The sequence below is a fragment of the Lepisosteus platostomus genome, chromosome 5 (assembly GCF_059453375.1).
Source record: "Lepisosteus platostomus isolate fLepPlt1 chromosome 5, fLepPlt1.hap1, whole genome shotgun sequence".
NCBI lineage: Eukaryota > Metazoa > Chordata > Actinopteri > Semionotiformes > Lepisosteidae > Lepisosteus > Lepisosteus platostomus.
The window spans coordinates 42,343,639-42,360,299 of NC_142615.1; the positions used below are offsets into that span (position 1 = coordinate 42,343,639).

Genomic DNA, 16,661 nt, shown 5'->3' on the forward strand with positions numbered 1-16,661 from the left:
AACGGAGACACCATGAGGGAGGGCATCATCTCCCTGCTCTTCAAGAGGCCTTAGCAGAGACGGTGAGACGGGACCTTGGAGATACCAGGAGGCGCGGGGGAAACCCTGAAGATCTCCCAGTACGCCGACGACACGACGCTGTTCCTGAGGTCGGACAGGGGGTTGAGGAGGGCCCTGCAGGTCATGGAGCAATACTCCAGAGCCTCGGGGTCGAAACTCAACCGCTGAAAGAGCAAACTGAAGTTATTTGGGCCCTGGAAGCACAGGACGACGGCGCCGGAGGGTCTCGAGCTCTGCACGGAGCCCCTCAAAATACTGGGGGTTTCCTTCCAGAGCCAGGACAACGAGACCAACAACTGGACCAAGAGGATCGCCAAGGTGAATGCGAAGCTGGGTCTGTGGAAAACGCGGTCGCTGTCCTACACAGGGAAAGTGATGGTGTTGAAAGCAGACATCCTGCCGGCTTTGGTTTTCCTGGCGGTGGTGTACATGCTGCCAGCCAGACTCAGACGAGCGCTGCAAGGGATGATCTTTGGCTTCGTCTGGGGCGGCAAGTACGAGTACATCACGAGAAACCGGATGTGTCAGCCGGTCGAGGAAGGGGGTCGAGATGTCCCACATTTCCCCCTGAAACTCAACTCCATCGTCTACTGCAAGCTCTGTCGGGCGCTGCGGGAGCCCATCGGCCACAAGTACCAGTACTTTGTCAGGCTGTGGCTCTCCGTCCCAATGAGGCACTTGGTCCAGTGGTCAAACACTGGGCCCAAGGCAGAGATGCGACCGGAGTTCTACACCCACGCTGTCAAGTGGAGCAGGAGGTACGAGGCCACGAGACAGCCAGAGCTCTGCACCAACCACAGAGCCCTGTACAAAGAGGTGAGGGGGCATTTGGTCGCTGACGAAATGCTGCAGGTTCCCAGACAAGTCTGGGAAAGGACACAGCCCAAAGAACTTGACAACCAACTGAAGGACCTCAACTGGATGGCTGTACACAAGAGACTGGCTACCAGAAAGGTCCTCTACAGACACTCGATCTCCAGGAATCCGCATTGCCCCCGGTACACGTGTTTTGTCGAGGAGACTCAGGAACACGTGTTCTGGAGCTGCCCCTTCGCCAAGCCGGTGTGGGGCAGAATGGACAACATTATGCAACTCCTGGGAACGGGTGCGGTGCTCAGTTACCAGTACATTCTGCTGGGGGCTGGCACCCACTGGACTGGACAAGGGGACACAGGACCTGCGGGGGCTTCTGTTGTCCCTCACAAAACAAGGACTGTGGAAGGCGAGGAACACTCTTATCCGGCACAACATAAAGTGGGGGGCGAAGGAGATGCAGGAGAGGATCCTGGTGGACCTCAGGAGGAGGATGAAGCGCCACGTCGCCAAATGGGGTTTCCCCACGGCGAGGGAGCACTGGAAAGGACTTTGGGCCCTATACAGGGATTAAAGGACAATAGCGAGTGGTAGGTTTGGAGGGACTCTCTTAATTGCACAAATCCACCCCCACTTGCAAAGATTGATAACGGACAATCAATCTCCGTTCCGCCATTGTTTTTTATTACATGGAGTGTTAATATGTGTGAGATGTTCCTTTTGAGATGTTTTTTTTGCAGAATAAAGTATATTTTGTAGAACAAAAAAAATCTTATGACAAGGTTTACAAGTTATCTGTTGAACTACATTCTCATAGGTGTGGTCACATTCCAGGTCATTTGTTTACGTTTTTTGTTTCTGGAGCAACTGTTAGATGAAATGTGCTAATATGTAACCTAACTCCAGTGTGAATAACTAGAAGAGGGGAGCAGCTCCATTCCAGACCAAGGGAGCTTTGAGATTGGCTGGCCAGATCTCTCATTTGCATATCTGATTTGGAAATATAACACTAAACCCCTTCTTGCATGGATTTAACTTGCACCCAAGAGTCCCCTACTGTGTATTGCTACTTATTTTTTTATGATAAGTGGTGATTACCAGTTGACAGGTTTTATTTGTTGAATTATAAATGGTTTTGTATTATCATCCTGAATTACATGTACTCAAGGTTTGGTAGGGAATGTGTTTTCATTTCATTTACCAAATTGAATTTTTGCTCTTTTAGTATTTGTCTAGAAGGCTTTCTGAAGTCAGGAAGCCCATTTATTTGGTGAAAAAAGATTCTGTATTAATATTAATATTGCTCATACAACATAAATAGGGTCTTTTATGAATAAAAAGATCTTGCACTTGGAAATCTTGATAAAGCTGTGTGCTTTCATACACTCGAGCAGTTTTGATTCCTAATATTTGACCTTAGGTGTGGGAACGGGTCTTTTTTGCAATTTGATTTCCAATTGATCAGCACAGTATAGAAAATAGACCCAAAAAGCAACCTCAGCAGTGACAAATGTCACTGGGTCACTTGGGTTTATACGTCGGGGTCTGGTAGTGAAGCTCCGCTCCTGTTTAGCCTCCGAAGCCGTACAGGGTGCGGCCCTGGCGCTTCAGCGCGTACACCACGTCCATGGCGGTGACGGTCTCTCTCTTGGCATGCTCGGTGTAGGTGACGGCGTCGCGGATGACGTTCTCCAGGAACACCTTCAGCACCCCGCGGGTCTCCTCGTAGATCAGCCCAGAGATACGCTTCACTCCCCCACGGCGAGCCAGGCGGCGGATGGCGGGCTTGGTGATTCCCTGGATGTTGTCACGGAGAACCTTTAGGTGACGCTTAGCGCCTCCTTTCCCGAGTCCCTTTCTGCCTTTGCCTCTTCCAGACATCTTCTAGTTATCAGCTGTGAACACGACACACACTGCTCATCTTTGATGTATAATAGACATCTTTCTTAGATGTCTATTATACATCAAAGAAAGATTTTTATAGGTGTAGAAACTAGTAAATAAAGCCAATGATTTGTTTTAGAAATGTATTCTTAAAATATACAATTATTCACACCTGAACAATATGTAGTTCAAATTATACATTATATACAATATTGTATTCAAATATCTAATCATCATAAAAAACACAACTAGTAAACTCCAGTTACAAATTCTAGTAACATGGCAATATATATAGTAATGACAAACACAAACTAATTACATGAACACACTAATATTTAACTCAAAACCACATTTCGATTCAAATATAAATTTTTAAAATTTACAACTTCTTTATTTCCACGAAAATATTATAAATGTAGCACAAACGCTACTTTCTAATAAAGACCGAAAGAAACTGTTTGTTTTGTGTCTCATGGTGATCCTCCTCTCGATACTAATGACATGTTTAATATGATCCCTCGAGAAAAAAAAGGAGTCCATTTCCGCCTGGAATGATTGATGCCCCATCAAACATTTTGTAATATCCATGGAAGTTTATACAGTAGAATCCTGGTTCGTGGCTTAAATTCAAGGTTAACAAGACTAAGGAAACGAGTTGGAAACTTGATGTCGAAGTGGGATTTAAATCACCCATTTCACATTTTACTTCATTGGGCAGTATGTGCCAGAGAGCAATACTGCGGCATCTCTTCGATAGCTCAGTTGGTAGAGTGGAGGACTGTAGTGGAATCAGCAGTGAATCCTTAGGTCGCTGGTTCGATTCTGGCTCGAAGGAAGGTGCTTTTTGTGTACTTTAATCAAAGAGTTAAAAAAACGAATCTGTTTTATTCAGACATTTATCAAAAGTTCAATAAACGACGAAGCAAAGGTTCCTGTTCCGAATTCAGCCCACGTCTGATTGTCTTGTTTTGGCCAAGATCTGATCTTTGAATTAAGGGACTACACTGTCTGCTTTGTAATTCAAAAATACATACAAATGTCAAGTTTTTTGTAGATATAAAGGTGTTCTCTGTTTTCAAAGGATAGTTACTTAATTGGTATAATGATTTGGTATTGATTTGGTATCGTTGTATTATAAAGTTTGTGCTTTCTGTGTTTTTATTGTATTGTGAACTTATTTTTTAAACAAATGCTTACAAAGGCAAACAGGGCACACATCTGTTTATACCAGTGGTGAATTGTACATTTGTACAAGCTACTGTGCACTTCTGGGAGTATAACAGGTTTGATATAAAGTGGCAAAAATCTAAAAGGGGAAAATACCCCAGACTGCATGTAAAGCCCTCGTTGTGACTGTTTTAGATTAAAATGGTGTACTATGCACGAAATGTTGCAGAAACACAATCTGATATTTTGATAATTATTATTTTAATAATTTGATCAAATTGAGGCCAAGGATCCAAATCTTCAGTTCTGATTTTTTAAAGTGATATCTTTCCTTCCTGTCGTGGAAGTCACACGATGTGAGCAATTGTTTTTTTTTACGTTGCGATCCAAAGAGGCTCAGACGCACAGTCTAACAGTAACCAAACCAGAATGGATTCTGCTGGGAGCCGGGCTGAGCTCATTCTCACTCCCTGTGCTGAAAACAGAATTATTTCTTCCCCGAACATCGTCTACAGATCACTTGGGCGCTTTTAACCTTCTCGCAGCTACGGGCGAGACTGACGCTCACGATATGAAGGCACCCGGTGGTACACCTTCTCTAACTCTCACAATCGTGACAGACTTCGCTTTTTTAAAAAAAGTAGATAAAGCCCTGAAAAAAGCATTAGCTTTATCAGTTTTTACATTAATCTATTTTGAATCAAAGTTTGATTTTTTTATTGCATTTTACATTATAATAATAATCATCATCATCATGATTATTGCATACACTTATATAGCGCTGTTCTGGATACTCCACTCAATGCGCTTCACAGGTAACGGGGACTCCCCTCCACCACCACCATTCTCCTGAATGATCACAGAGAGTCAGGACCTCGGTTTTACGTCTCAGCCGAAGGACGGCACCTATTTACAGTGTAGTGTCCCCGTCATTGTACTGCGGTATCAGAATCTGCATGGACCGCAGGGTGTGCGCCCAGCGACAGAAACTAGACGTGTGTCGGGCTCGGCTCCATCAGGACAAAGACGTCACGGGGACAAAGTAGAGGAAATCAAAACGGTTCTATAAAAGACCTGTGTCAGCTGTTGGTTTGCAGTCTGGGCTCTAAATCCTCCGATCCGATTTTAAATCTAATACCTGAGATGCGGCTTCTTCTGAGAATTTATTCGTATACTTATTATGTGTAAGTGTATAGATGAAACCTTTCATATATTATTCAGTTTTAATCAAAATGCTTTACTAATACAAGAGAGAAGTATAGTATGAAGGATGTGACAAATTTGTGATTTCTTGGAACAAAACGGTTTTTATTTGCATTCGAAATGAAGTGGAATTTTAGCACGACACACAAACCCTTTGTCTTTTTTAGAGAGTGATTTTTAAACAGACAAAAATTTAGAAAACGTGTTTTTTTAGCCCTACAATAGCAGGGTCAGTGACGTAATGAATAACGCGTCGGGCCTCGCGTCAGAAGATTATAGGTTGGCCTGTCGTCTGGCTTGTTGCGTTTATACCACTTACATTCTTTTATATAAATGAACTCCACCTGAAAGCTATAGAAAACACTTTGGGTAAGTTGTCTGCAGCCTCATGCGAATTTCGACAACTTACCCAAAACACTGTACTGTCTGGAGATCAGCTCCAGCTCTGAACTCAATTGCAATGAAAAACCATGCGTAACAAAACTGGAGAACAGCTGAACTTGTGCTCAGTTCGGTGATGAGGGTTCAGAACTGTCGTTGTTGTAATTAGCATGAACTGCACAGGCTCAGAATTAGACCATGTCAATTAGTCTGATCAGTGTAGGACACGTTAATGTAGAATTATTAATAGGTTTATTAGTTAGTTCAGGTTTACCCACCTGAACTAATGTAGAATTATTACTTGGTCTCTTGTTTGTATATAAATGAACATCTCTGACAACTTAATGTTAGTTTTACGATGTAGGTCAGGCGTTGACATATGCACGAGTATACGAAATGTCTCACTCCTGATTCAACTCATGTTCTATAGGAGATTAGCGATTCCTCCTGTTTCTCGTACAACCATATCAGAACAGAAGCCCTTGTCACCCAGCTGTGATTCAAGATTGACTCGCATCTTTATCCCTTTTTTGTTCGTGATCATTATTTTCTTTAATTATGATCAATATTGAACTTTTTCGAAATGAAATGACAATAATCAAACATGTAGGCAGATTTTTGAAAAGTATTCGGAATTGACAGGGTGCCCCTTTGGAACAGTCGTCAGAAAATGTGAGAAACTGAAAGTTATGTAAGCTCTCACACAAAGCATTGAAGATTGGAATCTGAGTGTAAAAAAGCTACCCGTCTCCCAGTGATAGGCAGGGATACACACCATGACTCGAATAGACTCAGCGAACTTTAACACCTATGATATTACGAGTGCTTTGCACGTGTCGAACTTCAAGAAGGAACTACTACAACAGTTGTGGACATAATTCAACACCACCGGCAAAGTCCAATCCCGGCAACTTCTGAGAAAATAATGTTCACTCATGGAATTTGGTCTTTCAATGGCTGGCGGGAAAATTAATTTATACTCCTGTTGCACCCTCAGCTGAAACATGTTAAAATAACAACGCAGATTTGTTGGAGAACCTGACAAGAATTATTGGGTTAGCACTGTATGTATTCTTGTATATTTACTTTAATTTTAATATAAATGTAAACATGCATGCTGTATAATCTATTGTAATTTTAAAATATGTTAGCTGAGGATGCGAGGAGGGCTATTATACCTTGTGAAACACGCAAGGAACTGTAAAAAAGGCTGGTATTTGAAAAAAAATTGGCGATCATAAGAAAACCACAATTTATGTGGTATTATCATCAATATCCTTCAAAATCTACGTTCAAATGAAGGATTTGAAGAAACTATGAAAAAAGCAACTATAGTAGCAGAGGATTTTGATTTTTGCTCTTCAAGTCAGTAGATAACTGTAGAGTTGCACCCCTATAAACAGCACAAAGGATGAAACCCACCTCCTTCGTTATTGCTGGTTGTGCAGGTGAAAGTAGCGTTTGTGCTATTGAAAGCATCTCGGAAGATAAAGGTGCAGTCACTTCCACATGATATCATTAGATCCGACGACAAGAGCTGAAGCCCCCGGCATTTCCCAAGCCAGCAATGTGAGGAAGCTAAGCCTGGGAAGGTAGCGTGGCCGAGCGGTCTAAGGCGCTGGATTTAGGCTCCAGTCTCTCTGGGGGTGTGGGTTTGAATCCCACCGCTGCCAAATGTTAGTGTTTTAAGACCTGCAATACGATCAGTAAAAGTGCTTTTTGTTAGGCTGCGTAGGTGTTTAGAGATAGACTTTCTAAAAGACAGGCTGTCAGCTTAACATCAAGGCAGAAAAAATATTTTGTTTTCTCTACAGAAATTCTCTTTGGCACGTTCAGCTTTATGTAGGGAACAACGCCGAGATCACTTTTCCGGCAGTGCACATGATAGTATACCGGCAAGTACATTTACTGTAATATTGGCTGTGGTGTTGAGCTGCTTTTGTCTGTGAAACTTTTAATTCTTCACGCCGAATCGTTGACAGGGGTAAAGCTTATTAAATCTTTGAACATAGCGCTCCATCAGAAATACTTTGTTTGTGCTCAAAAGAGATCAGAGGATTAACTTCATGAATTCACATAGCATACCTTACAGGAAAGATTTAAAAGGGCAATTGATTGTGCTTCCTGATGTTGTTCCTGTGGTTTCTTTGGATACAGAGGTGAATGTTCTTTGACGTTCTGCTAGAGTATCCACTGGGTGGGCTTTATCAATTAGCTCGGTGTAGCGGCGAGGCTTATTAATAAGGCAGAATTAAGTGTTTCTGAGCTTTCCCAAATTAGGCCTCATCGCTCTGTTCATCTCTGTGGTGCAGCCACAGAGAAACTATTCATGCAGGCTGATTTAAGGTTTCCTTTGATAAGGTTTCCTAGGACAGCTCTCAAATGGGGATACACTTAGCTAAGCCTGGCTATCATGATCAATGGTCATCCATTGGCGCCTATCTGTCTAGGGAGTGCCAGATGGACATCTGGACTGCATTCCTAAGTGTCAGGAGTATGTGACTCATATCTCACCTTGATCAACCAATCAGGGACTGGTAGGGCCGAGTAACCCACGTGGGACTCTGATGCCCATGGAACTTTCAGCCAATCAATGAGCTGAAGTTCCTCCAGGTAAAAACAGGCAACACAGAGAGCCTGAGAGATTCAGGAAGATTCTGGAGAGGGTTCTGTGGACTTTTCTAAAGGGAATTCAAAGGAGAATTCCAGGGCAGGACGGCCCAGGAGCAGGAGGCTCCCAAGGGCAGGACATTCTCGCAGCGCGCCTCCTGACCATCCTGAGACTTAGCCTGGACACCAACCGAACGGCTAGTGTGTCCGAGTGCCAGAACTTTCCTTTGTTCTAAGAGTCTAGAGCGGAGGTTGGCAGAGAGTAACCAGAGGATCCACCCGAGGTTAGCACCAGCAGCAGGCCTCGTGAACAGGTCAGAACTGTGGACAGCTGAATCACTATTCAGAACTAGCTCTTCATCAGGAACAAACCGGTCCTTTTCCTGACTTGCTGGGATCCACAGTCATCTTTTCTCCTGTGCACAAACTTTGCTAGTTAAAGCCAACACTAACTAGCCGGTCAGTGAGCATCAGCAGCGCACCGTCGCAAGCTGCACAGCACAGTCTGGCACCTAGCCAGAGAGCGCAGATTGGACAGCAACAGCCTGCAACATTTTCTTTGTGCCCGCAGGAGATCTGAATCCCCAGAGATTGGATGAGTATTCAACTTCAATGCATTACAACTCGAGAATTCAATTGTTATTCCAACCAGTTAATATCAATTTAATTCCTAAGAGTTATGTACTTGTTTTGAGTATCCAATGTAGAAGTTATAACCAAGTGCATTTACGAAACGGTCTAAATTAATGATATACTGAACGTATGTCCTCTTGATATATGTAACTCTTTGTAACTGACTGAATATATACCTTTTGTATTCTGATAACCCTCTCGATAAGATCTGTTAGGTTTATATGCATATTCTATGTATTAATAAATGTATCCTCGTGTATTAGTACCTGTGTGTGTGTGTTTTTTCCTGTGCTGTCTTTTAAAACATATAAGATCACGAGTTTACAGATTTCTCCAAATAACAACTATACATTTTAACCCAGCGGTTAGCATTCTTTCAATCCAATAGTTTTACTCTGGGTAAAAAGCAGCGCAATAGACAGAGAGATGATATTCAAATATTTCAACGTTCTTATTGGATTACCTGTATGGAGATATCACTCAGAATTCCTAATATGATTTTGAGTTCAGTTTTGCTTTACTACTTTCAGAGTCTTTTATTGACCTTGCTGAAGCAGAGAAGTGACATAATCACAAATGCGACCTACCTGTGCTGCTGTTTCTGGTTAATAATGGTTATTGCGAGGAAAAAAAAAAACAGCTCCTTGCATTAAGAGCAAGAGCAACCAACGCGCTCTCTTGTTGAGTTGGGTTTCTTCCGTGGTGCTCTTCCTCAGATGCAAAGTTATTTGGGGAGCAAAGACCTCTGAGAAGGAGCTTGAATCCGTCAAGAACTCAGAAATTCTAATATCGCACTACCGTCTTGTGTACAGAGATCTGCTTCTTCCTTTTTGAGTGTTTTGGTGTTTAAGAGCACGCTTCCTACCTCGAATGAAAGTTTCAGGAGATGTGTTACCTGATCACACATCTGTGCCGTAGGGGATGTAGCTTAGTGGTAAAGTGCATGCTTTTCATGTACGAAGTCCTGAGTTCACTCTCTGGCATCTCCAGATGTCTTGTGTTATTGTGCTCTCATCGCAATCTTCTGTTGAGTGAAAACTCTTTGCTCCTGTTCATAGAGAGCCAGGTTTAAACAATTAAATTCAGTCACACACGAAGTGCTACAGTCTTGCTCTGCTGTTTTAAATGTACCTCCAAAGCATTTCGTTCTGTTAACTACCAAATGATTTGAACTAATTGAACGTCATATTCAGGAAATCCAGAGAAGGTCATCAGACTTTTAGTGGCTGTTGAAGAAAACACCTGTTGAATCTCACCAGGGATTTCTTGAGAGATCATTCAGCGAGCAAGTCCTCCCTCTGGACTCCAAACATTTTGGGTTAAACTGTTATTCACATACTCTAACGAAGAGAAACGTTAGTGTCTTCTGGTGTGTGAGCCCATTTCTCAAAAAAAAAAAAGTTATATAAATTTAATTGTTCTACTTTTTAGGCTTGCATAGTCTTATTAATATTTCAGTTAAATAATTTTTTCTGTAGTAACATCAGTTGATATTAATATTAGTCCTGATTTATAATTTTTTGTCATGGTTGATCTTAAATAATTTTGTAATTAGTTTCAGTTTTGAAAAATCATGCAGAGAAGCTAACAAAACTGGTAATGTTCATATAATGTGTAATGCAATAGCAGCATTTTGGGTTGAAAACAAAAAGTATATCTTGGTATGAATCCTAACACTTCATAGGCAGCGTTCTAGGACTTCTCGCTTCAGATAAAGCTGTCAATACATCATAGATTTCTACTCAATCAATATCAGCAGTGTTATCGCTACCGAACGCTAAATATAGATCCTGGCAATACTTCGTGAGCTCTTCGTAAGAAAATCCAAAATACTACGGAAGGAATCAAATTTATACGTTTCTTTGGATCGAGAAGATGATCATTATGAGACTCAAAACATGCCTGTCTTTTCTTTTTTCGAGGACAAATGGATTATTGAGGTGTAAAGATGGGTTCAAAACCAAAATCACCTGCTATCGCTGCTGTTTCTTCAAATCCTTCAACTGATCATCTACATAGAGAAATAATATTATACAATTGTGGTTTTCTGTTAATTGCCAATTTGACTGTAATTACATCTTCGTTTACAGATGTCTTGCATGTACAGATGCAGCCATTCAAAATGCGTGGGCGATACCGCATTATTTTGCGGTACGCTGTACGCAGTCTACCGCAAGCTACCGGTAAATACCGCGAGTTACCGTAAATTCTCCTATAATACGACAAGCAAAATAATAGTATCCGGAATTTCCGCAAGGTGGAGCTAATAAAGCCCAACCTCTCATGTTTGAGCTGTGGCCATCAAAGTCTTTAACGAAGATATTACTAATAGTACTAATAATGAATGACCTTGGACAAGCTGTAAGTGTAAACTCAAAGTATTGCCCTGGTCAACATTCTTTTTTTCATTGACCGTCTTTGTAAAAGTAACACCACAGCATTTCGCAATCACGCATTTGTTTCCAATCATGCAAAGTACAGTGATTCACCATGCCTTTCACATGCTCATAAAAGAGATTGATTTAGGAACATAAACATATTACCGTATGCAAACTGTACTGTATACAGTATGTATATGTATATTTAATGTCTTAACTGTGCCCGTTTAAGTATTGAATATTCATATCTAATTTTACCACTGAAGGGAAATCTTAGTAGCTGAGCATAAAAAGAATAGGAGCATACTGCAACGCGTGTGAAGGCCATAAACGATATTAATTTTGGAACATAAACATACAGTATATGGTTGGTCTCGGTACTTTAAAGAAAACATACACGAAACATGGTTTCATTATGACCAGAATCGGTCTTGAGATATTTTTAACTTGATTTACAGTATTTGAGAGGTATGTCTTAACACCGATACTACAGTGCTTAAGTACTGCTCACGTATATGTTTCTAGGTTTATATTATGCATTTCATACGGTCAAATTACTTTTGAGCAACTAATAAGAAGCGCGAAACGGTATGCGTTTTAGTTTCGTTTTGTGCTGGGACCCGTGGATTGATTAGAGATATCAAGTACATATAAGTCATTTTTTAAATGTTGTAGTTCGTCTTGAAAAAATGTTACGAGTACATCATCTATCAACAATTACACAGGTTCTGTTTCCATATTGCGGATTTTGGTTACGTAATATTATTTTCTAGATTTCACATTGTGAATATATGATTTGGGCAAACAGACCCGCAAAGAAGTACATTATGGGTTGTTGTTTTTTTTTTTGCAGTTTTCTCTAGAACAAGCGATGCTTAAACCTTTGTCTGATTCTTGTGAAACTATCCACACGACAGTTACAGAACCTAGGAGTTGACTTCAGTGATGCCACTGATGGGATGTTTCTAAAAATCCATCCTCTGTAAAACGTCTTCTCTAGTTGTCCTGCATATGTATTCGCTAATGAAGCTGTGTGTTCTGAGCCTGGATCTCTACATTTCTGTATGAACCAGCTTAGAGGGCTAAAGACAGCTTGTGTTTAAATTGAGTGTAAGGCAATTTATGCTCCTAAAGTAATGGTCAGCATTTATTATTGTACTGTGCTGTAAACTTGTTCTGTGCCTAGTCGCATTATTTTATAGCGTTTTTATAGCATTATCAAATCCGGTGGCGCTGTGTGTTAGTTTCCTGACTCTCATGTCACATGGTCTGTGATTGAAACCTGTGAAACCGGTTTAATTCGTCACAGCCAGCACTCCGGCAGAGAGGGAGTTGTACTCGTAAAGTAGAAGCAGGCGAGATTTCCAGCGAAAGACACCTCCCCCTTCTTCAGGTGTGAGGGTCTTCTGCTCAGAATGAAACGCTAAAATGTAATGTAGGCTCTGAATGGGTTCAATTATGATTTGGGCTTGATTAAGGTCGCTGCCTTTCATCTAAAACCCTACTTGAATCCTTCTAAACTAAAAATCAGTGTTAGTGAGTTCTAAATAAAGAGGTATCCAGGTAACAGTGAAACGGGCGGACAGTCTGGGGAGATCGCCCGTTTTCCATGTAAATAGTTCCCTGGTTCCGCACCCCTTGGTGTTTCTCTCGCTCTCTCTTGGGTCACCTGATCATTAGCTCGAAAGATTTCAGTGCCTTGTGTATATTCTAATGGTAGTGTCTGCAACTGGCTGCTGGACTTTCTTATCGAGAGACCACAGGTGGTGCGGATAGGCAATAAAACATCAACACCACTCACCCTGAGCACTGGAACCCCACAAGGCTGCTGTCTGAGTCCAAGGTTGTACTCCCTATTTACTCACAACTGCACAGCAAGACACAGCAATAACCGCATCATCAAGTTTGCCGATGACACCACTATAATAGGACTGATCAGTGATGATGACGAGTCCACTTACAGGGATGAAGTTGTACAGCTGCTTAGGTGGTGTCATAGCAATAACCTGGACTTGAACATAAAGAAAACGAAAGAGCTAATAGTGGATTTTCGGAGACACAGGCCACACACTCACAGCCCACTCAGTATTGATGGAACGGAAGTGGAAACAGTCACCAGCTTTAGGTTTTTGGGAATTCACATCTCTAAAGATCTAACCTGGACTGTGAACACTGACTCTATCATGAAGAAGGCTCAGCAGCGCCTTTATTTCTTGAGGTGCCTCAAGCGATGGGGGATGCCAACACATGTGTTGGTGAACTTCTACCGCTGCACTATCGAGAGCGTCCTCACCAACGGGATCACCGTGTGGTATGGCAACACCTCTTCGCGAGAAAGAAAGGCACTGCAGAGAATGGTCAATATGGCCCAGAAGATCATCGGCTGCGGTCTCACCGAGATTAAACAGCTCTATGAGGACCGCTGCCGTGGTAGAATTCTGGCCATCACAGAGGACAGTCACCACCCAGGGCATGAGCTCTTCACCCCAGTGCCCTCAGGCAAGAGATATAAGAGCATACGGACACTTACCACTAGATTCTTCAATAGCTTCTATCCACAAGCAGTGAGACTGGCGAACACATTTAGCCATCCCCCTCGGACCACATCTACACCATCACCATCTACCTCATTGTAATTTATTAATTGTACGTCTCCAGTCATTGTTTACACGTCTGTATTGTTTACATTCAAACTGTCTGCATGTTTACTTGCACATTGTCTATTGTTTGTTTGTACATTGTCTTGATGCACTGTTTGCACTTTGTTTTGTTTTTTACACTTGTTTTATAATCGAGAGACTTTCTGTAAGTAAGAATTCCATTGTACCAGTACCGGTTACATATGGCAATAAAGTTCAAGTTCAAGTTCAAGTTAGTGGGGGCAGGGTGTGTGGGAACAGGTTTGGTTGAAATTGCATTGGAGATCTATGTTCTTCACACCTGAAACATTTTCTCTGAAAACATTTTCTTCGCAGTTTAACCGATCTTGTTACAGCATGTTACAGTTTACTATTGTTAACCATATTAATTTTAAGTGCTTAATGTAAAATTTTGTAAAAATATATTTTCATTGTTCAAATATACATTAAGTCTGACTATCATATAATAAGTTAAATACAAAACTAAAGAAAAAATAGGGTTAAATATAATTCAAAATATTTTGCTAACAATGTTAACTGTTTATGAATAATAAAATGTATTAACTAAGGAGTAGGATGGCACAGTTGTTAGTATGTTTTTTGTTTTGTTTCTTTTTCATAAATACAACAGTAGTACCTGATGTCTCAGTGGCTTTCAAAATTAAATTATGCATGCAAACCTGTGAACTAGAAAGATAACTAAGATATCCATCCATTTATAATGGTGGCGAAGTGGTTAGCATTGCTTTCATGCAGCACTGGGGTCCTAGGTTCAATTCCTGCCATCCTGTGTGTGTGGGGTTTACATGTTCTCTCTGGGTTACATGGTTTTTCTCCATATGTGTGATATGACTCCCTCTCGCACTCCAAAACATACTGGTAAGTTAATTGGTTTATGGGAAAACTGGCCCTGGAGTGTGTGTGTTTGTGTCTGTCTGTCCTGTGATGGACTGGCGCTATGTCCAGGGTGTATTCTGCCTTGTGTCCGTTGCTTACTGGGATAGGCTCCAAATCCTCTGTACTGGATAAAGAGATTAGAAATGGAAGTAAAGGCACTGTGTGGATGGAACTATACACAGTGTTAGAAACCCACTATGAAATGGCAGCATCTCACTGAGAATAAAATATTTTATAGTGCTGGTTTAAGGAAACAGCCTTTCCACCTCTCTTGCACATCAGTATCCATACCTAGTTATTTAAACAAATTGCCTCTAATTATAAACATCTTAAAATGCTGGCTCTGTGGATCCGCATCAGCTATGTTTGCCCATTCCTTCAATTCATGTACATCCAACACACAGTTCAATGCCAGCAACTACACATTATCTAAAATACAATCCTTATTTCAGTATCTATGTAAACATATAGTCTGTTAACTTCATCATCTTCATTAAAAGTATGCCTAACCCCATTAGGAAGTGTTCTTGTTATAAGTGTATTCCTCAGCTTTCCCCAAATTATCTTCTTCTTACCAACATCTCTAGTCTTTTATCCTGCAATAACTAAGCCAACACTTAAATCTCCAAAAGCTGCTTGTGTTAATTTCTTTAAATCACAAATATCATGTGTAAATACTGGCCATGTAATACTCTGCATTGTGGAATAATAGTTTATTTTAAAGGGAACTAGAGAAATCAAGAAAGGCTTTTTTTCTAGAATTAATAAATGCACATCCCGTTCACTGGGGAAATTAAATCCACACAGAGCAATCTTCAATATGTTCAGAATATGACAGCAAGAATCCTATCAGGGATGCATTACACCTGTTTTCAAGTCCTTGCACTGGTTACCTATCAGATTTCGAGTCAACTTCAAAATCCTTATCCTCTTTATATACTGTTCTACAACTGTTATTATTGATCACCGAATTATTGTACTTGACATGACTTCATTCAGCCTTTCCTGAACGTCTATGACAGGCAGAGAGAGTGCTGTTTCTGGTGCGATCTTTTGCAGCTGACATTTCACTGTTTTAAACGAACAAGAAATTAGATTGCTCATAAATCACTTATTCTATATAAACACAGTGTAATTGTCCTCCGAAAATCCTCTTTTTCTTGTTCGTTTTAGAGAACTTGATTCAAACTGATTTTAGATGTCAGAAAGGATTTATTTTCTCTGTATTTCCTACATTGCTTTGTCGAGATTTTAACTTTATATCTAACTTTATATCTAGGCTCAGATTTCAACTATAAATCGTACAGTAATAAATAGCAGTAAATACTGATGTTTTGCACCCTCTTACCACAAAAATATATGTTTTGTAGTTGGGATTAACTTTATTTCGTACGCGTAGCTACTCCGATTTGGACACCGAACAGTTAAAGATGGCGGCAAATCAGACACCCAGAGAGGGGGGGGGGGGCGTCTTCTCGCCTCCATAACTAAAATGCCAAATAGGAGTGGCTTAAGCGACATACACAGTCATGTAACTGACAGTTTGAGGTAGCCTATCATGTAAATTTCGCTTTGATGCTGATAGGTTAAGCTTTCGAAACTCTGGCCCAAAGTCATGTGACTGATTTTTCGCCCTGTTTCGTTGGTTAAACGCAATGATCACAAGCACCACCATGGTAACTGGGATGTGTAGTTTTTAATTCCGTTTGAATTATAACTGTACGTACTGTCTTCATATTTGGCCAGGGCTTTAAAGAGAAGGCGCGCCAAAAAATGTCGGTGCCGTCGTCTCCGCTTTAAAGGTACCCCCGTGCTGGAAGAATTTGACCTCAGAACATTTGCCCAGCGTAGTTATAGTGGACATAAAAACAAGATTTCGCTGGCATTATATCCTAGAAGACACAGACCGGCGCCAGACCGGTAAATGCTTGATGAACTAGGGATTGGACAGTTTCCAAGTGCTTGTACAATCGATGGAAATGTTCAAATAAATGTG

General features: G+C 41.1%; 1 protein-coding gene and 3 non-coding genes across 4 annotated transcripts; 3 read left to right on the forward strand and 1 right to left on the reverse strand.

Moving 5' to 3' along the window:
• The first annotated feature begins 2,080 nt into the window (after positions 1 to 2,080).
• LOC148666742 (U7 small nuclear RNA) lies at positions 2,081 to 2,136 on the forward strand. The gene has a single exon (XR_015938959.1). It is a non-coding gene; the product is annotated as a U7 small nuclear RNA (small nuclear RNA).
• A 306-nt stretch (positions 2,137 to 2,442) lies between these two features.
• On the reverse strand, positions 2,443 to 2,754 carry LOC148666743 (histone H4-like). Its single transcript, XM_088632658.1, has one exon. It carries the CDS (start codon positions 2,752 to 2,754, stop codon positions 2,443 to 2,445), a length of 312 nt encoding a protein of 103 aa, XP_088488784.1.
• A 750-nt stretch (positions 2,755 to 3,504) lies between these two features.
• Positions 3,505 to 3,593, forward strand: trnay-gua (transfer RNA tyrosine (anticodon GUA)). Its single transcript is given in 2 exon segments — positions 3,505 to 3,541; positions 3,557 to 3,593. It is a non-coding gene; the product is annotated as a tRNA-Tyr (tRNA).
• Positions 3,594 to 7,099: 3,506 nt separating this feature from the next.
• On the forward strand, positions 7,100 to 7,181 carry trnal-uag (transfer RNA leucine (anticodon UAG)). The gene has a single exon. It is a non-coding gene; the product is annotated as a tRNA-Leu (tRNA).
• The last annotated feature ends 9,480 nt before the right edge of the window (positions 7,182 to 16,661 follow it).

Bases quoted from the DNA above. Each gene is read 5' to 3' on its own strand.
- LOC148666743 (XM_088632658.1), bottom strand. From the start codon at position 2,754: ATGTCTGGAAGAGGCAAAGGCAGAAAGGGACTCGGGAAAGGAGGCGCT.